This window comes from Pristis pectinata, chromosome 15 (genome assembly GCF_009764475.1).
Source record: "Pristis pectinata isolate sPriPec2 chromosome 15, sPriPec2.1.pri, whole genome shotgun sequence".
In the NCBI taxonomy this organism is placed as follows: Eukaryota; Metazoa; Chordata; class Chondrichthyes; order Rhinopristiformes; family Pristidae; genus Pristis; species Pristis pectinata.
Genome location: NC_067419.1, coordinates 20,979,420 through 21,005,308, shown reverse-complemented (window position 1 = coordinate 21,005,308; position 25,889 = coordinate 20,979,420). Strand labels below are relative to the sequence as shown.

Here is a 25,889-nt window from a genome sequence, read left to right as displayed (position 1 = left end):
AAACTATACCACCAGATGATAATTGTGCACAATGTTTGATTATAATTTCATTGCAGAAAAATGTATGCACTTTATTAGGACACGGTCAAATACAGAAGAGTTCTGCTTTCAGATATGTACACGAAGGGTCGCTGCTTCACGTTGCAGCGGGTTAACCAGGGGCTGGGTGCAAAGATGGAGTCAACATTCAACCATAAATATATGTGCCGACATGATTCTGACAGAAACTGCACCTCTTTTAAAGGAGCTTATAAAACTCCCCAACTTTAAACAAAACGACTTTCTCCCGAGCAAACGGGCATCATTGGTGGGGGGAGTGGGGTAGTTCGCCTGGCGTCTGCTTCAGCAATGAGATGGTGATGCATTGAAGGCGGACACAGGTTTGTTATGCTTGAAGCCTGAAGGTGGTTGAGTGCTCAGGCGGGGAACCCAACGATCCGCACCGCAGAACTTTCGAGAGCGGGAGGAGAAGCCATGTGCCCGCCGGCCGACCAACCGGCCGGCCAGGTAGGCGTATCCTCCCTCCCTCTGGAAAGTTCTCTGGCCCGCCCCCCGCGATCACACGCTCGGGAGTTTCAACGGCGTTCAGTAGACGCACGGCGCAGCCAAACCGCCTGCCTCCCGAATTTCCGCCACATACTTTGCCCTGACTCCAACCATGACTGCAGGTGAAGAGAAGAACGAGCAACAAATCCCCATCGAGGGCGAAGATATCACCCCCAAGAAAGATGGAGGAGTTCTAAAGGTAGAAGCAGCGCATTGCTTGGAGAGGGAGGGCAGGGAAACGAGTGAGGTGGTCAGGCCTTGGCAGCTTTGAATAAAATTAACATCCAGGCACAGCTCTGTTTATAAAGCAGTTAAAACGGGGTCTTACCAAGCCAGCAGTTACAGAGGGTACGTGTGACTTCGTCTGAACAGTGAGGGAGCGAGCTTTATTAAAGGCTAATTTCCAGGTGTTTTTAAAATGGTTGATTCAGAGATGAAAGTGAGGAGCTGTCTGACAGCCTGATGCTGACGTTCATTTTGTCTTACATTTTCCGCGGCTCCACGGGCGGGATTTTGTCCGGGGCCGAGTTAGTTAAATGGCAGGAAGGTGCCGCGTCTGCTGAAGTGTGGGCGACGCATGGGTGATTGCGGAGGGAGCCGCTGGCGCCCCGCTCATGGGGCATCTCTGCCGCAACGGTGGGCCCGCCAAGCGCCCGCTGCAGAACCCTCCAGAACCTTCCACACCCACCCGGCGCCGCACGGGTCCTAGCGCCCCTGTGCTTCCCTCTTCCCACAAACTCCTGCATTCTGCCCGAAAAGGTGACCCATCCACTCGCTATATCTGGAACTGTAAACGGATTTATTTAAAAAATATATCTCATGGGCCTTGAAACGTACCGAAAATTGGTTAACTCTCGATTGTCGCCTGGTTCTGGAGTACACGCTAAACGTTGCAGGCGATATCAGAATCACATGCACGACTAAAGTTTACTGACGGTTGGAGGAGGAAGGGAGGTGGTCACAGTTGTCACATTTCGCAACCCTTTGTAATGTGATGTCTCTACCATTTATATTAAAAAACAATAACCACTTTTCTCTGCTCAAGAAGTAAAAACAGAAAATGCTGGGAATACTCAACAAGTCGGGCAGCTTCTGTGGGGAGTGGAACAGGGTTGAAGTTTCAGGTCAATTTTTTTTATCAGTTCAGTATTTACGATATTTAGTTCTGATCTGCGGCATCTGTAGTTATTTTTTGCTTTTAAATTGCTCACCCAAGGAAACGTACAAATAAAAGGAGACAGAGTCTGCAGATGCTGGAATCTGGAGCAACACACACAAAATGCTGGAGGAACTCAGTGGGTCAGGTAGCATCTATGGAGGGAAACGTGATGAAGGGTCTCGACCGGAAACATAGACTGTTTATTTCTCTCCATAGATGCTGCCTGACCTGAGTTCCTCCAGCATTTTGTGCGTATTGTACAAATGAAAGGAATGGTTTTCCATCCTGGGTACTAGAGATCTCCAGCATTCAGTTCAGGTAGAGCATTTGGGTTATTCCAGGCTAAAGATTCATTGGCACTCCCAGGTCACAAGCAAAGTAGAAGTACACCCAAACCAGTACTGAGTTAGTTTATACATGATCCTTTCTCTTTTTGACATTGTTTCTGAAATCAGTTGTCCCCTGGGACTAAGAATTCCATTCAACAAGAGTTAAGGCAATCTCAGCCTAGTTGAGATGGATTCCATAACTCAGATCACTTGTAATTTGGCATCATTTAGTAATCCCATAAATTTTGCTTGAGTGTGAAGTGGAAATGGTACAGTAAGAGTTTTGATTGGGGCATGTTCTAAGCTCAGAGAGAGTCTTCCTGCTTGGCCAATCCCCAGCCTTTTCCTATGGAGAGACAAATGGGGATGTTGTGGTGAAGTTAGAACTGTGCAGGCAAATATATTTCATCATTTGTAATTGGAGTGGAGAATGGTAGAAGGGGCAGAAAAATGAAATCTCTCCAAAGTGTGACACCGTTTTTAAAAAAAAAGGCTTCATAAACTCAGACCTAACCCATACTCTCCAATTTTTTTCAAAAACTTATTTTCTGAAGATTGATATGCTTTGACGATTTCAGTCAATGTAATGTCCTCAATCCAACTTCCGTTGCTACTTTTAAGAGCTATTAGTTGAAAATAATTGGAAAATGATAAGGTAGTCAGGTTTCTTCTTAAAATATTTTTATTAAGATATAATAAAAATATTAAGGTATAATAAGATATCATATAATTAAGATACCCTGGTCACCTCACTATAGCAAGGATGTCGAAGTTTTAGAGAGGGTGCATAGGAGGTTTACCAGGATGCTTCCTGGATTGGAGGTCATGTACTATTAGGAGAGGCTGGACAAACTTGGGCTTATTTCTCTGGAGCAGCGGAGGCTGGGGGGTGATCTGTCGGAAGTGTATAAAATTATGAGGGGCATAGATAGGGTGGACAAGCAATATCTTTTTCCCATTATTGAGCGATCCAATACCGGAGGGCATGCATTTAAGGTGAGGGGGGGTAGGTTCAGAACAGACGTGAGGGGTAAGTTTTTTTACTGAGAGAGTGGTGGATGCCTGGAATGCGATGCGTGATAGGGTGGTGGAGGCAAATTTATTGCAGGCTTTTAAGAGGGGCTTGAATGGGCACATGAATGAGAGGAAAATGGAGGGATATGGGCATTCTCTAGGTCAGAGGGATTAGCTATGTGGGCACAACATTGTGGGCTGAAGGGCCTGTTCTGTGCTGTACTGTTCAATGTTCTATATATAATTTAAATTCCTTTAATAAGGAATTAAAGTTATGATAATTAACTTTTCAACATTCAAGCTTTTATGAATTGAACCTTCTGCCCTAAAAGTTGAAAGTATATTTAACCAATAATCTTTCCTTTCCTTCTCACAGCTAATTAAAAAGGAGAGTACTGGGGATGAAACCCCAATGACAGGAGATAAGGTGTCTGTCCACTACGTGGGTGTACTCTTGGATGGAACTAAGTTTGACTCGAGTCGAGACCGGGATGACTATTTCACATTTGATCTTGGAAAAGGTTAGAATATTTGACACAAGTGTTCCTTGCGTGTTCTTCAGTTTAAAACGTAAGTGGGCCTGAGGCAATGCTGGCTATGTAACTTCACAAAAACAAGTTGAAAAACCTATTTGCACAACCGTTGAAAATAAGGATCAGAGGCATTTAATGTTTTGTGAACATTTTCTTGGTTTTTTTTGTGGAAGGTGGGTAATGAATATTTAGATTTATTGTTTTAAGCTACAACTTGCTAACTCGGTTCTTGATCCAAGCAACATTAAGCAGCAAAATGATATATAAAAGATGCAGCAACCCCAAAAGGGGACAGAACTGGAAGGGAAGTCATTTCTGGGTACCCTGCACTGTCTTTTGCAGACCAACTTAAAAGGATATATGTTGCATACTAATTGATCTACAAGTTCTTTATGGGGTAATAGCATCAGACATGGACAACTTTTGGTTAAGCTTTGCACATTTTGGGCAAATGAATGGACTGAGCATTTTATGAACTTGTCATTTAACGTTGAATACAAAGGCATCTCATTGCCATGAGTTGAAAGCTGGTATGATGTCTGCTCTGTGTTATTCCATTAAGCAGTCTGTAGACACGATCCATGCAGAATAAACTACCTGTCAGATTGCCCTGTTGAGCACTAAAGTGTGATGTAGCACAAACTGTATGTATGGAAGATTACTTAAGTAATGTGTAGTGACCTACCTTAAGAGTAGCTTCACAAATTTGTTATAGCATTATCAATGATATTTAAAGTGATCAGTGAATGAACCTATGTTTCAATTTTTTTCATGCAATTTTTTCCACTCCAAAATTGAGACTGTCATTTTCTCTTCCCCAATTCTCCACTGTTCCAGATGTGAGTCTAGCAATAACAAAGACATTTATTGGCAGGCTATCTGGATGATGTTCATAGCACTAAGAAGTGCCCACTGTGCCATCACTTACAGTGGAAGTTTAATTTTATCCATGATTGGCCAAATTTTGCTTTCTTCGGAGCTACAGCTTTCTGCCATTCAAACTGCAACAAATCCTAGCCTTGCTTGCATGAACTGTGAGCCTAGTTAATAATTAGAAACCAGACAATTAGGAAGCCCAAATCTGTTGCAATTCCCTGATGCTGGCCATGAAGTCCAATAGCAAGACCTGGTATTTAAAGATCTCTGAATGTCAGAGACACTTTAAAAATTATCATATTCAGTGACTACTTCAATAGAAAGTAAAGCTGGACACTCACTTTTATCTTTTCCCAAAGCCTTTTGGGAGCAAAGCCTCCACATTTACTTCACCTGAAGACAAGTTGCTGTATGAACTTCATTGCCTAACTCTGAAGTGTGGAAGGCCAGCAAGCTTGGTCTTTTGCGTACAGCCCATGTAAGTGCAGGTATATGGGACCCCATGTAGTGGGACTATCTAGTTTAGCGCAATCCAATATTTTGTATTACCAGGTTGCTGGCCAATTTGCAGTGAAGTTGCATAATGTTATGATCTACATAAAATTGCTTTCTCCATGTTTACCCCAGTGTCCAAGTGAACTGAGTGGGTGGTGGAGAAATTCACAATATTTAAGAAATGTCTAGGCAAACGTGAATGGCCAACACGTGGAAGGCTATGGATTAGACACTAGTAAATGGGATTAGTATAGATAGGTATTTGGTGCTCAGTATGGATGTGATGGGTCTGATTCCGTGCTGTATATCTTTATGGATCAAAGATTATAATTTAAGTAATTATACAACAACAGATGAAGTGGAATAATAACTTTCATTGTTTTTGACCAGGTCAAGTTATCAAAGCATGGGATATTGCTGTGGCCACCATGAAGGTTGGTGAAATCTGTCAGATCATCTGTAAACCAGAATATGCCTATGGCTCTGCAGGCAGCCCGCCAAAAATTCAACCGAATGCCACTCTTGTATTTGAGGTGTGTTTTCGTTTCAAGTATTGTTCTCTCCCTTTCTTCACAAGTAATGTCTGAATATTTGTACCATGACTACTTATTCCTTTTTTGAATTTATAGAAGTTCAGCTATCTTGAATGATATAATAACATCATTGAAATATGATTAGCTGAGGAACTGCATACGAATCACTGCATGACATTCTGGCTTGCACTAACAAGGTACTGTTTTATTGGTGCATGAAGCAGTGATTGTGTAAGGTTAAATAGCCCCTCTGTTGTATTCAGAAATGCACTCAGGGTGGAGAAAATCGAAGGTGTCTAAAATAAAGATTATAGCCTACATTGTTAAATTAAGCATGATGGCAGCCAGGAATTTGATATTTGAAACTATTTTCGTTATTATTCTTACTTTTAAGATTGAGCTTTTTGAAATCAAAGCAGAAGATCTGACAGAGGATGAAGATGGTGGAATCACTCGCCGAATCAGAAAGAAGGGAGAAAGTTATTCTAAACCCAATGAAGGAGCCTCAGTTGAGGGTAAGATGCTATACTTTACCCTTGTAATTTCTTGCACCTGATATCTCTTGGTAATTCATCTGAGTATTGCGGTGAAAAGTTAGCAATGGCAAAAGGATGGTTCTTTCCAGGTAGTGAAGGGAAAATAATATTCCAAACAAGAAAATGTAGAATCTTTTTCTCCACTGAGAATTGCATATTAGGCCAATTCTATTTGATAAAACAAGTTTATTTGGCCAAAAAAACCATTGATGTGAGGATTGGTATATAGCAAGAACAAATAGAACAAAGGAAATAAAAATATTTCACTCTTACGTAAGACCTGGGGTAGACTTAATCTCCATTACTGTCTGGTTTTGTTCCCTTAATGGAAATTGATACCTAGTTAGTTGCCTTTAGGTTACGTCAAAAAGCTTAGAGCTGGGTATTCTGGAACAATGAGGACTGAGGAAATTATACCTTTGAAAGGATTAGATTAGGTTCAAGTAGAAAGGGTTTTTATTTAGTTATTGGGGAGGATCAAGGAAGATAGATGTTACATAAGCATAGCTGAGTTTGGTGTCAGAGAAAATAAAAACAAAATGCAAAATTTGGGTGGCACGGTAGCGTAGTGGTTAGCACGACGCTATTACAGCGCCAGCAATCGAGGTTCAATTCCCGTCGCTGTCTGTAAGGAGTTTGTACGTTCTCCCATGTCTCTGTGGGTTTCCGCCGGGTGCTCCGGTTTCCTCCCACATTCTGAAGATGTACGGGTAGGTTAATTTGGGGTTTAAAATGGGCGGCGTGGACTCGTTGGGCCGGAAGGGCCTGTTACCATGCTGTAAATAAAATTTAAATTTTAAAAAAATGCTCAGCAGGTCAGGCAGCATTCAATGGAGAGGGGAAACAAGTAACCAAATTGACCCTTCATCAAAACTGAAGGAGGAATCAGGGGTTTCATTATCAGTGGCGTGTTCTGTTTTGAACAAGCTAGCAGCTCTTTCAATGAATGTATATCTGCTGCAAAGATTCAAAGGCAAGCTTAAACTATCTCAACTAATCACAACATTCAAATTCTAGTTGGAGCATTGCAGCAAGGAGCAAAGGTATGACTGTTCTCCTGTTACTGTTGTCTCTTATTTATTTGATCTCTTTCAGTGGTCAGCAACATTCTGAAGTTTCTTTGGCTTCAAATTGTCCTGAACTTCTTTTGTCTCTCCAGAAGCTAGCATGATAGTTGTGGAAAAGAAATGACCATATCTTCCTAGGGTTGTACCACCATAGCACCTGAGAAGATTGATGGTCCTTTCTGTCTAGTTTTTACATGTTCATACCTCCAAATGAAGAGAATTTTGCCAAAACATTCCTAAAGTGTCTTTCTGCTGGTTCTTACACCTGACTGTCCTGGTATTTTACCATTTTATGGAGGATATCTCTAAGCTTTGAAGAAATTTGTTTCCATTCTGGTACCTGTATGGACCATGTGACTAATATAACTTGTGGGATTTGTTTTAAACATTTTTCTTTATTGATGTTGGTTTATTATTGTCACTTGTACCGAGATACAGTGAAAAACTTGTCTTGCATACCAATTGTACAGCTCAATTCATTACACAGTGCAGTTACATTGAGTTAGTACAGAGTGCATTGAGATAGTACAGGTAAAAACAATAACAGTACAAAGTGTCACAGCTACAGAGGAAGTGCAGTGCAGGTAGACAATAAGGTGCAAGGTAACAACAAGGTAGATTGTGAGGTCAGAGTCCATCTCGTTATATAAGGGAACGATTCAATAGTCTTATCACCGTGGGATAGAAGCTGTCCTTGAACCTGGTGATATGTGCCCTTGGGCTCCTGCCTGAAGGGAGAGGAGACATCTTTACATCAAATCCTAAACCTGTATTTCAACCCCCTGCTTGTTTTTAATCATGATTATGTTAAACTCCTTTCATATTAGTCGATTTTGTTGTCATCTAACCTGTTTTTTTAAATAGGGCCCATATGTTTGGTTTATATGACTGGAATGATCCTCAACAGAGGATTTTTGTGGTGGATAATAGCCCTGGCCTTGCTAGGCCAGTTTGATCAATATTTACTGTTGATGTCAACCATAATAAAGATAGTTTCCTGAAATATATCTACAGTATGCTTCTTACTCCAATGCCTCCAGTTTGTGCCTTTCTAAACCTTCCACAAATTCATTTGTGAAACAACACAATTGAGATCTTTTCTGTGACAATGAAAAATCAAAGCATTCACCATTCCTGTATTTTCTCCTGTCTTTTGCTTTTGTCTTGGGTTCCTTTAAACCTGTTCCAAATCAGGATTGCAGTGGGAATTCTGCTTTTAGTCCTTTGAACTTGGATGAACTCTGCAGTATGTCCAGAAGAGCAGCTTCAGGTGGCTCACTGGTATTTATTAATTGACCAACCTCTGAATGTTAATTCCATAAACTACAGGAATATTGATACTAGTTTGCTTTGACTGGAACCCTACTGATTAAATATTAAGTTAGCCTGGGGTCATTAAACTGAACCAATCAGATTGCACTAGCTAATAATAGATAATACCATATTTATGCAAATCTGATTTGCAGCAGTCTATGTACATTGTGCTGGGAAGTATCAATTAATAAAAATCAGCAGAGTGTATCGACTAACATATATGATTATTTTTAACTGTTTGTTCAAATTCCTGCACATTAAAATGTCCCATCTCCCTCTGAGTATCGTGTTTCACCCCACTAGTCTTCACATTGAATGGATCATCCATTGTGATTCCTGACACCTTCATTGTGATGCCATTACCTGATATGTCTTGCCCCTTCCTCCTTTTGGCATTTGGTAAGAACTGTTACCTCTGATGCTCTGGGTCACACCTCCATCTCCACCAATACCCATACCATATTTCCGTGCAGCACAGAAGCAGGCCAATCATCCCTGTCTATGCCAGCCCACAGAGCAATTCCATTCCCCCACTAAATTTCCATGTGACCTAATCTCCCTATATCCCCATGGACTCCCCCTTCCCCAGATTCTACGGTGTACCTATTTATATACTATGGGCACTTTACAGTGGCTGATTAACCTACAACCCAAGCAGTTTTGGGATGAGGGAGGAAACCAGAGCACCTGGATGCAGCCCATGCAATCGTGGAACATGTGCAAGCTCCACACATTCAGCACCAGAAGTCAGGATTGAATCTAGACTGCAGGCACTGTGAGACTGCAGCTCTACTAACTGTGCACTGTAGTCCTTGTGGCATCTTTCTCTGCAACAGGAGAAGCAACACTGATTTTTTTTTTATTCTCTCTTCCCTTTATCAAGGGCCTTGAACCAAAACATTCTATTCAAATAAAACAACATTTGGTTCTTCCAATTTAGTATATTCTGTCCTTTTGTTTTGCTTTGAGTAAATCAACCACAGATTGGGTAACCGTTTTGCAGAACATCTCCATTCAGTCCAAACGCACGACCCCCAGATTTATAAGTGCATGGTCATTTTAATTCTCCATCCCACTCCCATGCTTGACTTTGGCCTCTTGTGCTTTTCCAAGGAAGCTAACCCAGACTCAAGAGACAATACCTCCTTTTCCAACTAGGCAGACTGCAGCCTTCCAGGATCAACAGTAATTTCAACAAAAGTGATTCCAGCAGTATGTCATTTTTGTCATTCAATCTCTTCTGATCTTCACCCAGGTCACTTTTTATTCTCACTATCCCTTCCTCACACCCTTTTTATGAAATATAAAAGCTTTTTTAATGTAACTTTGCTCTTTTCTGCTGAAAGATGAACAATCTGAAACAGTAATGCTGTTTCTCACTCCACATGCTACCTAGCCTGTTTGGTAATCCCAGTATTTTCTATTTTACTTTTTAACAAACTGTTAACTCATGAATTTGGTTAGTGTTGAGGAAAAATTACATTTAAATGCTTCGAATGATAAAGTTACATTGGAACAGGGAGTAAGCAGCAATCTCCCAAGCTAGTTTCATTCATTCAGATAAACCTGATAGTTACAGCAAATCTATGTAGTGAGTTTTGCTACACATTCCTTGATTAACCCAGTGACATTACGTGGTTTCCTTCTAATGCTGCCATTGTGTTTCCTTTTTCCACGTATGTACTCATTTTAAAAAAAACATCATTTTCTTATTAATCGGCATTTATTGCTTTGACAGATGAGATACAGGGAAATGTTTCCCCTGACTGAGGAGTCTAGCATCAGGAGCATAGTTTGAAAATAAGGGGCAGGCCAGTAGGATTGAGATGAAGAGAAATTTCTTACTCAGAAGCTGGTGAACTTTTGGAATTCCATAGCCCCGAGGGCTGTTTTGTGTTTTTCAAAACACAGATTGATATATATCTGGATATGAAGGGAATCAAGGGAAATGGAAATAGTGCTGGAAAATGGCACTAACGTGGAAGATCCACCATGATCTTGATGAATGGAGGAGCAAGATCAGAAGACCAAGTGGCCTGCTGCTGTTTCTGTTTGTTAGGTTCTTGTATTATGTTGCTGGCATCTGTCTTCAATACATCTATATTTCTCTTTACCCTCCATATTTCTCCATTGTATTTCCAAATCAGCTTGGGTATTTCTCGAGCTTTAGTTATTTGTACCTTGTTATCTGTCACCTAGCATATATTCATCTTTGTTGATTGTTCTAACCATATAAATACTCTGTAAATCAGTGATGGAATTGTGAAAGCATTGAAAGAAGCCTCCTAGCCCATTGACCTTGTGCCAGCTCCCAAAATAATCCTGTCGTTCCCATTTACTCTTTCTCCGTAGAGCCACAATGTATTTTCTCCCTTGAGTACTTACAGTTCCCTTTTTGAAAGGGATGATTGAATTGGCTTCCACCACATTTTCAAGCAGTGAATCACAGATTTTGATTACTTGCTGAATGTAATAACTTTTCCTAATGTTAGCCCAGTATTTTTTGACAGTTACGTTAATCTATGCCCATTGGCTCTCAAAATCCTTTTATTGGTAGGATCAACTTGTCTATACCCTTGACGACTTTGAACCATTTATCAAATTGTCCCTCAACCTTTCCTGTTCTGAGAAGAACAGTCCTAGCTTTTGCATTCTATCCATGTATTTGAAGTGTGATATCTCTGGGACATTTCTGGTAATTCTTGTATGTATCCTCTCTAGGGCCCTCGCACATTTCTTTAAAATGCAATTAAACTCAATGTTTAGTAGTTGGGCATTTTCATTTACAAGTCTCTTTAGTAGCTTTAAGGTTCAAAGCTCAATTTTTAAGTTTCTCATTATTCTAATTACAACTGGTTTGAGTTCCTTTAAAAGTTTTTTCTTGCTCTTTCTTTGATTCTGGAGGTTGGTTGCTTGCATTTACCAAATTGCTTAAAGCTAACTTTTAGTCTTGCTTATAGTATCACTTACATTTTCAGAGCATTGTCATTGCACAAGCAACATTTTTATTATCTAGGCAGTAGTCAACACTGCTAGCAGTTCCAATATTAGTAAATAGTAAATAAAGTTTTTTTATAATTTAGTTATTCATTTGTTTCAAACTTCCAGATAAGAAGTTCAGTTATTCATTTTCCCCGTGACCTCGGGCCACAGTTAAGAATGTAACATTTGCTCAGAGTTGAAGATTTCTTTAATGATAGATATCCTTTCTTTCAGTCCATTTAAAAGGCAAATATCACAGTACAGTCTTCGACAATCGTGATGTATCATTCATCATTGGAGATGGTGAAGAACATGATATTCCTTCAGGGATTGAGAAGGCACTGCAGGAAATGGAGAAAGGAGAAGAATCAATTATATCATTAAAACCAAAGTAAGTTTAAATGTCATGGTCTCAAAGATCTTTTATTCACAGTCCTTCCCAAATCATTTTATTGAGAAACCTAAATAAAGGGCCAAGATTGTTGGCTTGTCAAGATTGCAAAGGACAGAATGATCAGGTAAATTTAATAAATACTTGGGTTTTGTCAAGTGTGAGTATTAAGAGCCTGCTTCACAACAGTGAGAATTCCTAAAAGATGCAATCTTGACCAGAAATGAGCGGCAAATAAAAAGTGGTTCTTGCTAGATCTGCAAGACACTTGGGGAAACTGTCTTTGAAATAAATTTCCATTTTTTGATAAAAGGAGTTGAGGTCACATAATTTCCATTCTTTGTGCAGTTTAATGATGGTATTATGTGCACTGGTGGGGCCTGATTTGAAAAACTGCTTCATTGAGACTAGGATTATTAACATTACACAAATAGGCGAATGTAGAGTCAACTGGGTTGCTATGTATAACATAATTGAAGAGATTGATAGTTTATGTGAAAAATAAGGAATCATTCAGATTTAAAAAATCTCTACATTATTTATATATAAATTAACATATTACGGCACTTGATTATTATTTTGAGTATTCCTTTGACCTAGTGTTGTCCATATAGGTATGGATTTGGAGAAGCAGGAAAACCAAAATTTCACATTCCACCAAGTGCGAACTTAGTATATGAAGTTGTGTTGAAGAACTTTGAAAAGGTAAGAAACAACTGGATTAATGCTTGTGCTAACAAGTGTTCTGTTGCATTCTTAAATAGAGATCCTGTCACTGTTAATGACTTGGTAATTGCTGAATTGTTTTATATTGCCAGAATTGTAGCCTGTTTTTATTCTGGAGAAGGGATGTCAAGTAAATCTTTGAAGCTTTTAACCTATATTACAACGACATTGTGCCTAGCATTTTGTTTTAATGGGATTTAAATTTTAAAGTGAAGAATCTTGAGGGCATCTGTTGGAATACAAGGTTCAGCCATTTGTGACAAACCAGGAGGGATATCACAGCCAATTTTGATCTGACCTAAAGTTAAAGTCTGAATACTTTCTAATAAGAGGATGCTGGATAACCAACAAAGGGGGGATAAAAAGCCTACAGATTTTTTTTTAATATAGCCATTCCTCCTTGATTAGTTGTTTAGTGGTCTCACTTTTTGTCATCTCATCAGGCAAAGGAGTCTTGGGAGATGAACATAGATGAGAAGCTGGAGCAGTCTGCCATTGTCAAGGAGAAGGGAACTGCATATTTTAAGGTAACAAGATTGCAGCTAAAAAAATGGATACTAGATCTTGTTTATCATGAAGTGCCTTTGCACCCTGCTTTACAAAAAGAAGAATTGGGAAGTATCATTCAATGTACAATAGATTTTTTTTCTACCATTAGTGTTCAGGTTTGCATTCTATAATTTCTGAACTCTCATTTGAGCATTTATGATGCAAAGGCCTCAGCTATTTCCTTCATAAAGGAGATTGATGACTAGTAATTTGAAGCAATCTACAGTGATCATCCCTCAGACCACATGGTTTTCTCCTCAAAGTTAAAATAGATCAAGATGTCATTGTGTAGGAAAGTCTGTGTGCTGCATTCATTATTTTAAAATGGTTTGAGAAAAATGTAGAGAAAATTAATAAAATTAGTTTTCTATTAAATGTGTTTTAGAGAGAGACCAGATGACATAAATGAATCTAGTAAACAAGCAGTTGCTCCTAAATTGTGGCAAAGATGACAGATAATTGACTGTCCTTGATATCAAGATAGCATTTAGCCAAGTGTGGCATTAAGAAGCCCTAGTAAAACTGAAGTCAGTGGATATTGAGGAAAATGTGGTTGTAGTAGTACTTTGCACAAAGGAGGGTTGTTGGAGATCCATTATCCTACTCCAGGACATGGTTGCAGGAGTTCCTCAGGGCAGTTTCCTAGACTATGTTATCTTCAGCTGCTTCATCATAGATCCTCCTTCAAAAGTGGGCATGGATAGTTGCACAATGTTGAACTCCTTTCGCATTGTGGCAATTGAAACAGTGTGTACCTACATGCTGCAAGCCCAGGATGTCATTCTCGCATGGTCTGATAAGTGGAAAGTAACATTTGTGCTACAAAAGTGGCAGTTGATGATCATCTCCAATAAGGGAGTGCCTAACCATCTATCCTTAACATTCCACTGCAAAACCATTTGACTCCCTGCCTTCAACATCTTGGAGGTCACTGATGCCCAAATACTGTGGTTGCAAGAGCAGGTTAGAGGCTGGGTGTCTCTGGTGAATGAGTCGTCTTCTAACTCTCCAAATCTTTTCCAATAGTTGCAAGGCACAAGTTAGGAGTGTATTGGAACATTTTCTATTTGCTTGGATGAGCGCAGCTTCCAAGCATTCAAGAAGCTCAACATCATTCAGGACAAAGCAGCCAGTTCAATTGGTACCTCATACATTGCCCAAAACACCTGTACTCGTCTGGTGCACGGTGGCTGCAGTGTGTACTATCACCTAAATGCAATGCAGTTACTCACCTATTCTACTTGACAGCGCCTCCCAATCCTGCAGCCTCTACCACCAAAAAGGACAACAGTTTCAGGCACAAGCGAACAATACCAGATTAAAAATGTACAAATATTGATTTGTACCAAAAAGGCTTTAAGGAAAATAGTTGGCAGTTATGCACACTAAGCAGTATAGAATCATTTTGGAAAATTGGACACAAAACAATTGTGTGATGTTTGGACTATACATTCAGATCATTCATCAAAAATAAAAAAAAGTTTGTACCAATCTAATCTTCTGCCTCTGAGTCTTGCAAGAATTTTATTTTAAATTAAACCATTAATCAATTCATTGAATAAATATAATCCCTTTGTTAGGTGATTTTCTTTAAATATAACTTGGATGTTTTGTTGTACATCAGAAATCTAAATTACTGAGAAAAAAAATTGACATTCATGAAACTCATTTTAAATAATTTGCTTCTCCAAGAAAAAGAATAGTTTACATTGGAATTTCTTAATTAATATTTTCAATAACCAATTCCAATATGAAATTTAGATGTAATGATTTTTACAAAATATTGTTACTACAGAAAGTAGCATTGTGGACAAGAACAGTTAGACTATATGTTTGCAAGATTTTTAGTAGACTTGCTCCTGGCAGTGGACAAAGAGTCATATAACACAGAAATGAGCTCTTCAGCCCACCACATCCATGCCAGTCTCTTTGCCTATCCGCACTAATCTCATTTGCCCATGTTAGGGCCATATCCTGCAATGTCTTGCCTATTTAAGTGTCTGTCTAAATGTCTTCTGAATGTTGTAATTGTATCTGATTCCACCACCACCTTTGGAGTCCATTTCCAGTTATCAACCACTCTCTGTGTTTAAAAAAAACTTAACCCTCAGATCCCCTTTAAAACTCTTTCATCTCATCTTAAAGCTATGTCCTTTCATTTTTGGTATCCCAGCCATGGGGAAAAAGATTTAGACCATCTACCCTATCTATGCTTCTCATAATCTCTTATACTTCTGTCAGGTCACCTCTCAACCTCCTTTGCTCCAGGAAAACAAGCTCACTCTATACAATCTCTCCCCATAAGTCATCCAATCCAGGCAACATCCTGGTGAATCTCCTTTGCACTCTCTCCAGTGCGATCACATTCATCCTATAGGGTGCTGTCCAGAACTGCACACAATAGTCCAAGTGTGGCCTAACCAGTGTTCTGTAAAGTTGGGAACATAATATTCTTATATTTCTATACCTCAATCTCTGAAGGCAAGCATGCCATATTCCTCCTTCACCAGACTATCAACCTCTGTTGACACTTTCAGGGAACTATGGACTTGGACCCATAACTCTCTCTGTTCATCAACATCCCTTAGTGCCCTACCATTTGACTTCCTCACACTTACTGGGATTGCATTCAGTCTGCCAATGCTCTGTCCAACTTTCCATCTGATCCATATCCTGCTGTAGCCTTAGAGAACCGTCTTTGCTATCTATAACACAATTAATTTTCACGTCATTCACAGACTTACTAATCATATCTCTTACATTCATATCCAATATAATTGGACTTTGGATATGTGATTTCATAATAGCAAGAGTAACTGTGCAAATATAGGGAATAATTGACTGAGTCAAATTTGTTTTGAGTAATTTGATGCTTTAACATTGAATTAATTGACTTTTGCATTGAATTGACTGACGTACATGGATCTCTCACAGAGTTTGCTGTTAACTCATGCAGTGGACATTTCCTTCAATTTGCCCTGCAATCATTTGAGTACACTTTTCTTGTAGGCACACCACTGTTTCTCAGCTGCTTAAGATGCTGTTTATCAAAGACCACTCACTGTTTTTAACATAATGGTTTGGAAGAACTGAAAAGCAGTTACATTTGCCTCATAGGTATGGATGTGGAGTCAAACATGAGTGAAAGTAGGTAAGGGTAAGAGAGGGGTTCTCCTTTAAAGAAATTAAATGGGATTTTACCAAAAAAATCAGCCAGGTTCATCGTCACCATTACTGATTACTGTCTTTTTATTCTAGATTATTTACATAATTGAATCAGTTGCTGTGATGGTGTTTGAATATGGGATCATCAGTCCAGGCCTCTAGATTAGTAGACCTGTAATTTCACCACAATGCAACTATCTCCCCAATTCCCATGAATGACAAACATAAGGATAAACATCTTGAGTCACAAGTGTCTAGTGGGTGATTTGTTTCCTCCTCCTGAGGTCCCCATCATCACAAAAGTCAGTCTTCAAATATTTTGTTCTATTCTACATGTTGTCAAGTAACAACTTGCACCAGAGACTAAGGACCTGATCATTAACAAAGTGATGAAAAGTGTCATTGAAAGTGTTTTCAGGCAACACTTAGTCACCAGTAATCTGCACAGCAATGCTCACCGTGTGGCATTGTTGTGCGGTAATGGCTTATCACTAATGATTGGGCAATCTTCAATTCAATTTGCAACTCTCCAGTTGCAATAGAGAGAGTGCAATGAAGGTTGATTTTTAGGGTGGTGAAGAATTGCATGTCAGGAGAAGTTAAGTAAACTGGGTCTATACTCTGTTGAGACTGGAAGAATCAGAGGTGATCTTAGGGTGGATGAGAGTTTGATACTTCCTGTGGCTGGGGTGTCCAGAACGAGCAAGCACAAAATGCAACATATGCCATTTAGGATGCACATGAGAGGTAATTTCTTCATCTGGAGAGTAGTGTTTCTTTTAAATTCTCTACCCAAAAGAGCACTGAAGGCTCAGCTGCTAAGTCTATTCCATGCAGTGATTGGTAGAACTTTAGATGTTAAGGCAATCAAGAAAACTGGACTTGGTGCAGGAAAGTGGCACTGAAGTAAAAAAAAATCAGTTGTGATCTTAATTGAATGCCAAGCAAGCATGGGCACCTGAGGGGTCTACTGCTTCTACTTGTGTTGTTGTATGCTGTTAAGTGTTGGATGTTGGTACATCCGTCTTCTGAAGCTTGCCAGTTTTAAGTGTAATATGCTGTCTGCTGTAGAGTACATAGTGTTGTTTCTGATTCTAAACCATGCATTTACAAGCATCAAAATTAGTAGAATGAGTGGAAGTAAAGACATAGAAAATGTGACTTGATTATAATGGCATGCATTATAGAATGCAAGATACTTGTCATGTGTTTTGCCAACTTCCTTTGTTACTGGAACATACAAAGTGATTCTTCTCTGACATCCTGATGTGTCAGGAGACTCTGGAATCTCCACATCTGATTTTTTTTAAAGTATAATATTTATCATCTAGCTGATAATTACTGCGAGTTTCGAAGCTGGCTTTCTGCAGCAGATAGCTTTAACATCTTTCTTTCAAAAGATGAGTATCTAGGAGCTGGTTGAAACCTTCACAGTTGTATAGGAAAATGTTTAGAAGGGAACTTTCATTGGAAAATCACTGCAATTATGTTATATTTTGGTATAAAATATCTGGCTAAAATTGTGACAACAGGAGCTAATGTAATATTGTGTGGGCAGGAAATACACATGATATGAAGTTAAGTCGGATTCCAGATCTTTAAAAGTGCAAATGCAGAAGTAAAGAAAATAGACTGGTTTCTTTGTGATATTAATACATACTGTAAATATTAGCCTTTCATTTTCCACTTAATCTTACATGTTCTTTTTGTTACCAGGATGGCAAGTACAAGCAGGCCACCATTCATTACAAGAAAATTGTATCTTGGTTGGAACATGAGAGTGGACTGTCTGAGGAATTACTAAAGCAATCCAATGCACTGAGGCTAGCAGCCCATCTTAACCTTGCTATGTGCTACATCAAAATGGATGAGAATTTGCAAGCTGTAGAGAATTGTGAAAAGGTATGTAATGCCCCTAATGGAAACCATCAACTCTTCAAAATAAAATCTTTGGCATGTTCCCTTGATTAGCTCAGTTAGCACCATTGGATTGTGGTATTAAACCATCTAAGCTGGACAGCCCTTGGATTCTTTTTACCTTTTGACCCACTTACCTCTGTAGGGTGCCAACTGACCTGAAGGACAAAAGACACTTCAACTAACTTTAATACAATTCAGATTTTTTAATACATTAAGCAGTGCCTTATGCAGTTAATTTCACTAGCTTCACATTCAGCTTGCTTCTCTTCAGTCTTAATTGGTGCTTCACTCACTTAAAACACAGTGTAATGCAATTAAATCTTAATACCTTTACATTTAGTTTATTATTCTAACATCATCGTTTTTTGTAACATCAAAGTGTGCAGTGATAAACTTTGGAAGATTGAACTTGAAGGCAGAGTACAAAGTTTAATGGCAGGAGTTTTAGCAAGTGTGGAGGAATGGGGGAGCTTGGGGTCCAAGTCCATAGATCCCTCAAAGTTACCGCACAAGTTGATAGGGCAGTAAAGAAGGCGTATGGTGTGCTGGCCTTCATTCTTCAGGAGATTTGAGTTCAAGAGGTGCAAGGTAATGTTGCTGCTCTATAAAACTCTGGTTAGACCATTTAGAGTATTGTGTTTGGTTCTGGTCGCCTCGTTATAGGAAGGATGTGGAAGCATTAGAAAGGGTGCAGAGGAGATTTACCATGATGCTGCCTGGATTAGAGAACATGTTTTATGAGGAAAGGTTGAGCAAGCTAGGGCTTTTCTCTTTGGAGCGATGGAGGATGAGAGGCAACTAGATAGAGGTGTTTAAGATCTTGAAGGGCATAGATAGAGTGGACAGCCAGCACCTTTTTCCCAGGGCAGCAATGGCTAATACAAAGAGGACATCCGTTTAGGGTGAGTGGAGGAAAGTTTAGGGGAGATGTATGTCAGAGGTAGGTTTTATACACTGAGAGTGGTGGGTGCCAGGAACACGCTGCCGGGACTGGTGGTAGAGGCTAATACAATAGGGACATTTAAAAGACTCTTAGGCACATGGATGTAAGAAAAATGGAGAGTTATGGGCTGTGTAGGAGGGAAGGGTTAGATTGATCACAGAGTAGGTTTATATAGGTCAGCGCAACATCAGGGGCCAAAGGGCCCATACTGTTCTATGTTCTATCACAAGACGACTTGGATTAGTGAGATGAACTGGCCAGGCTCACTCTGGGTTGTAGTCTTCTCTGTCTTGAACTCAGGGCTCCTCCTCCTGAGTGTTGGTCCTAGGTTCCCACATACACCAGGGTTTGGTAAGGAGTTAAATCCTGTTTCCAAGAACCATCTCCCTCCTATTCCTTCAGTTGTCCTCCAATGAGATGATACTACATTGATAATCCAGACTAGTTTATCCTGTGATTAATTCATTATCAGTTCCTTGCTGGTAATTTCTTAGCATTCTCAGAGAACTTCATGGACCATTATCCATCCATGTATGTAACAACCTCCAGATGTTTATTTAAACTGAAAAACTGATCATTCCTCTGTTTTCAAAGTTTTTTTTTAACTCTTTGACTATCACACACCTATTTTACCTAAACACATTTGACTCTTGTGCTTGAAGAAAGTTATGTTGCTTATTGTTTCAATTCAGTTGAATAATTGGCTCATTTGCTCCCCATAATATCTGCCCCCACAACCTCTGCTGGCAGTGCATTCCACGCACCCACCACTCTCTGTGTGTAAAAAAAAATTACCTCTGACAACCCCCTTGTACCTCCCTCCAATCACCTTAAAATTATGCCCCCTTGTGTTAGCCATTTTCACCCTGGGAAAAAGTCTCTTACTGTCCACTCGATGTGTGCTTCTTATCATCTTGTACACCTCCATCAGGTCACGTCATCCTCCTTCGATCCAAAGAGAAAAGCCCTAGCTTGCTCAACCTATCGTCTTAAGACATGCTCTCCAATCCAGGTAGCATCCTGGTAAATCTCCTCTGCACCCTTTCTAAAACTTCCACATCCTTCCTATAGTGAGGGGACCAGAACTGAACACAATATTCTAAGTGTAGTCTAACCAGGGTTTTATAGAGCTACAAAATTACCTCGTAGCTCTTGAACTCAATCCCCCAACTACTGAAGGCCATACGCCACCTTAACAACCCTATCAACTTGCGTGGCAATTTTGAGGGATCTATGGACTTGGACCCCAAGATCCCTCTGTTCCTCCACACTGCTAAGAATCCTGTCATTAACCTTGTATTCTGCCTTTAAATTCAACCTTCCAAAGTGAATCACTTCACACTTTTCCAGGTTGAACTCTATCTGCCACTTCTCAGCGCAGCTTTGCATCCTATCAATGTCCCATTGTAAGTCTCAACGATATTCTACACTATCCACAACACCACCAACCTTTGTGTCATCTGCAAACTTACTAACCTACCCTTCCACTTCCTCATCCAAGTCATTTATAAAAGTCACAAAGAGCAGAGGTCCCAGAACAGATCGCTGTGGAAGACCACTGGTCACCGATCTCCAGGCAGAATACCCTTAATATATAATGATGTGTGGGTATGGAACTGGAACATGGATGCTGAAGCTGGAATTCTCTTAGCTAATGTTGTTTTGATAAGTGAGGAGAATTTTTGAGGACTGTAAGGCTATTAAACATAACACTTTCAGTTACTTTTGAAAATAAAGTTGTCATTTTAATCAGATAAATTGGTCGGAGCTGTCTACGTCTAACACATTCCTAATGGTATGCCATAGAACTCTGTGTTAAAATCTAAATCATTCACTGTTATTACCACAGGAGCTGGTTGTGCTGCTGCCTTGCATCTCCAGCAAGCTGGGTTGCTGTCTCTGTGAAGTTTACACATTCTCCCTGTGACCACATGCATTTCTCCTGAGTACTCCAGTCTTCCGCATGCCAAAGATGTGCACGTTGGTAGATTAATTGACCTCTGTAAATTGCCCCCCAGTAGAGATGGGTGGTAGGAGAATTGGGGGCTGTGGGAGCTCATGGGCATGTGAGAGGGTAAATAAATAGCATTAATATAAATGCGTGCTTGATGTTTGGTGTGTATATGGTGGGCCGAAGGGCCCATTTCTATGCTCCATGACTTTGAAATAATGGGATAGAGAACCATATCCAAGTTTGCTGGTGACAGAAGCAGTGTGAGTGACAGCATTAAATTTCAAAGATATTAATGAATTAAGTGACTGGGCAAAATTGATGAGTAGATTTCAATGTAGACAAATGTGAATACTTATTTAATGATGAAAAGCTAGGCTTAGTGAAGTCCACAAAGACTAGAGAGTCTATAATACAAAGATCATCAAAACATCAGAATATAAGCAAAAGGGCTAAATCTAGAGACCTTTGATACTAGGGCTGAAAGGCAGGCTAGAGCTTTATGGAGCTTTAGTAATTGTGAGTAACTCTGGGCACCACTACTCAGAATGTATGCAATGGCCTTGGAAATAATGCAGCACATCTTTACCAGAATAATACTTGAACCGTCTTGGGTAAACCCCAAGGAGATCTTGCAGTATAAAAACTGGACTTGAACTTCATTGAAATAAAGAAGGTTATGATTGATGGTTAAATTTCTGCCCATCAGAGAGTTGTGCAACAAAGATTAGAGCCAGATTTTTCAGAATTGAAATTGGGTAATACTTTTGCAGCCCAAGGATGGTGATGATAAATTTGAATTCTTTTTGCAAATGTTCATGTATATTTACCGTTTAAAAGTTTGCTTTTTTTTGTTCCATATTAGATATTGGATTACTTGATAGGATAACAGACATTAAAATGAATGTATGATTCTGCTTTTATTTCAGGCATTAGAGCTAGATGCAAACAATGAAAAGGCTCTTTTCAGAATGGGTGAGGCAAGACTTGCTATGAATGATTATGAACTGGCAAAAGCAAACTTCCAGAAGCTTGTGCAGCTCTACCCCAACAAAGCTGCCAAAATGCAAATTGGAATCTGTCAGAAGAAAATAAAAGAACAATTGGATCGAGAGAAAAAGATCTATGCTAAAATGTTCCCAAAATTTGCAAATACTGATGCCAAGGTAAGTAATGTTAACAGATGCAAGTCATTTAAAGGGAAAGTATACAATAAATAAAGCACTGTATATAAATTACTAGCAAAAGCAAAATGTAATTAAGTCAACATACCATCTCTTGAATGAACTCATAAACCCTTCTCTTACTTAATATGGAGTAGGTAACATTGAGAAATGCCTTCAACAATTTCAAATAACATCTAAACTTTCTAACCTTGTTTCTTCCCTTGTTATAACAAATTTTCTGAATGATATATGATTGTATTTTAACAGCAAGAAGTTCTCAAAACAAAATCTGAAAAGGATGCTGCCATGGAGGAAGAGAATAAGGAGAACCTAGATGAAGGAGGCAAAGGAGAACCCATGGAAACAGACACGAGCCACAAGTCCCAAGAATTGGATGCTACAGCATGAGTATGATGTGGAGTTTGAGGCTGCATTACTTGTTTGATTTTTTTTTAAGGCTTGAAATAGTATGGTATCCTGTGTGTATAATATATGCACCAATAAAGAGTTTTACTGACCAACTCACCTGAGTCACACAAGGTATTTAAAAAAAAAAATGACAGTACATGCTGGGGTTGAATCAGATTAAGTCAGCAGCAGTCACTTTTTCTATGGCATAGCTTTGGTGCACTGCTATATCATAGACGGTGAATGAGATAAGCCCACTCAGGAGCATTTAAGAAATGGAAACTAGAATAAATAATTGGTAACTGTGTGTGAACTGTCCTAACTTAAAAACAGGCTTATTCTTTATTTGCAAGATCTTCTGCATTCACCCAATGATGGTGTTATTATACCTTTTTCATGTATGGTCTACTGTAATAAGTTTCTCCTACTTATAGGGTGAACCCAAGAAATAACATTGTGACGTGTTCTTGCGACTTGGATAAAGTTGTAATTTTGGTGCTGTTACTGCTGTGTTACTGAGGTGCACTTGGTTATTTTAAGGTGAAGAATCTTGTTTTTTTCTCTGTAACTTGTACATTTTCTATCATCGGGTAATGCAGCTTTATTATACAGTTACTGTATTCCACAGAATGACACCATTTATGGTTAAATATTGATGATTGTTCATTGTTTGTCATCAAAATAGCAATTGAGGAGAAAGCCATATATTATACATCATTTATGGCAAAGAAATTAACCATTCAGTCCAACTGGTCTATGCTCTGTTATGTGCAAATCAAGGCTTTTCCTGCCCAATTTCATCTAATCAGATCAGTGTTTCCTCCCATCCATTTCTACCTTAAAGACTTATCTGGCAAAATGCAGTGATGTTCCACATGGTGACAGACTCAATATTCTATTCAACATTAATAAAAAAGTTTTTCTTCAATTTCTTGATGAACTTATTTATCGGTATCTTCTATATTATTTCTAAATTATTCCATGTAGAAATATTTTCTCCATGTTAAACCATCTTGAATATGTCATAATTTTAAAGAGCTCTATTAGGAAACCCATCAGTTTACTGATTTCAAAAACAATTCTCAATCTATTTCTTTCCTGATGGTTTAAAACCCTTCATTTCTGGTATCATTTACATGCCTTTTTCAGTGTCTCTATATCATTACCCTTTTTGTAGGAGCATTATATCCAACATGTCTTTTCTGTATTCAAATTTTAACATTTAATAAGATTGCCAGAATGATCCAAAAGAAGTTTCTTTAGTAGTTTTTCATTTAAAGATTGGTTGCTTTTAAATCCAAACTTCCTCCATATCATTGCTGAGTCCCCTCACAATTGACTAAATGGTTTTCAACACTTGCTTAATTGACTCCAACTTTGGGGCTCTTCAGATTACATCCTGAATGTCACTCATAGTAAAATCTAAATGATTTCTGATTGTTTTAAGATAGATCCTGATTAGTGTGTGTTTATTTTTTCTCCTTGGCCTTTTGCGTTAACATATGTACCAATTTAAACTATCGTTTTACATTTCAGAAACTTTACCTCCATGACAGCCACAAGATTTTCATCGCTGTACATAGTCTTATTCTGTTAAGGAAATACAAGTTTAAAACTTACTGTTATGTGATGAGTTGCCATTGGCAATTGGTGCTCTCACCTCCTTCAATTTTTGTGACACCTTTCTATCTCAGTTTTGTCCTATAAGCTGCATCAAGGTGGTTTTCAGCACTCCCAATCTAACCCCAAACACAGTGGTTTTAAAACCACCTAGATTTTTCCAAAATGAGCTGCCCCTCCAAAGTCAAAGACTGTTACTTATATTGTAAATCGAACTCTTCAACAAAATTTAGACATAAAATGATATACAACAAGTAAAAATGAGTGGGATGTATTTCCTGCTTTTTTTGCAAAAGTTAGAATTATCCTTAATAACAAGTGTAAAACATTCGTGGTGACTTTACAGCATTGAAATATTATTGATTCCAGTTCTTTTAAAATTTAAGTTCAAAATAAAACATGAAAAGCTCTACTTTGTATCTTTTCAAAAAAAGATGTATCCTAGAATTTAAACGGTTACATTCCCACAGTTTTTAGGATTTGATGACATCTTGAGGCTTTTCTGTTAAGCCATATTCAGAGCTTCTCTCCTTTGCTAGAGGATTCTCATTAAAGGGCCATTTATTTAGAAGACAAATCGTGTTTCAAGTTCTATGCAATACAGTAATGTATGTCTTATCTGCTTGACTTTCTGGTAAAAAAAACATTGTATGAGATCTGCATCCAGTACCATTTTCTTCAGCTTGATATACAACTAAAAGGTGATTGTATGTAAATACTCTTTTTGCTTTGACGATAGCATAGGAGTAAATCCAATAATAAAAATGTAGGAACTTAATGCTCCATATGCTTGTGTTCATGTGTATGTATAATATGTGCAGAAATTGGGTTATTGATACATAATTTTGGATTCTTAGTTCAACTTCCCCATCAATTATATGGTAAACCTCCAATAATTCTCTATCTGACCATTTGAAAATCCTGATGGTTCACATCTGGTTCACCAGGTGATGTTTGCACATTCCTTTCACCTGGGCCCTGGTTCCCAAACTCCCTTCCAATTCACTGTGTCCTCAGTTACAGTGCTCCCCAACCATTGGCCTATGCTTGCTTGAAAATTACCTGGTTCATTAAAATGTTACTATGTAACACCTTTTTAAAGAAGTGAATTAAAAGTGTGTTGGAGTATTAGTAAAGTAACAAACATCCAGTGGCCTGGAATGTCTGCGAGTCCAGCACCACCAAAGTCCTCAGCATGCCAGATTAATCAAGTTTTACTGTGCACTTAACTGATCTGAGCTTCTTGTTTATCAAGTAAACTCCTTTATGTGCAGGAAAACACAATATTTAAGACCTCACAACTCTACATCCTAACCCAAATGTTGATCCAGGTTCATTGGTAGTGATCTTCCAAAGTCTGAATGATTTACTGTGCATGGTATGGAGAACTAATGCTTTTTGATGTAAATTTAGTGTGATGCTACCAGGATTGATATTGAAATGAAAAGATGAACATTATGTGTCTAAAGTATCCTGAAGTTGAAAAGCTGGTGGGTAGGTGGGGGGCAGTGAGATTGGAGATTTGGACAGAATAAGGAAGTGAACATGTAGATGGCAGATGGAATGTGTGGACATGTGTGAAGTTAATCACTTTGGTAAGAAGAGTAAGAAATACCTTTTAAATAGTGACAAATTAAGAATTATTGATGCATAGAGGGATCTTGAT

The 25,889-nt window shown here is 38.8% G+C and overlaps 1 protein-coding gene across 1 annotated transcript; it reads left to right on the top strand.

The window, feature by feature from the left end:
• Positions 1-277: 277 nt before the first annotated feature.
• fkbp4 (FKBP prolyl isomerase 4) lies at positions 278-25,008 on the top strand. Its single transcript, XM_052030034.1, has 10 exons — positions 278-745; positions 3,425-3,569; positions 5,343-5,485; positions 5,880-6,000; positions 11,619-11,775; positions 12,390-12,480; positions 12,945-13,028; positions 17,932-18,117; positions 21,959-22,195; positions 22,463-25,008. The coding sequence occupies exons 1-10, from the start codon at positions 659-661 to the stop codon at positions 22,601-22,603; spliced, it is 1,392 nt and encodes a 463-aa protein (XP_051885994.1). The 5' UTR covers positions 278-658; the 3' UTR covers positions 22,604-25,008.
• Positions 25,009-25,889: the final 881 nt, after the last annotated feature.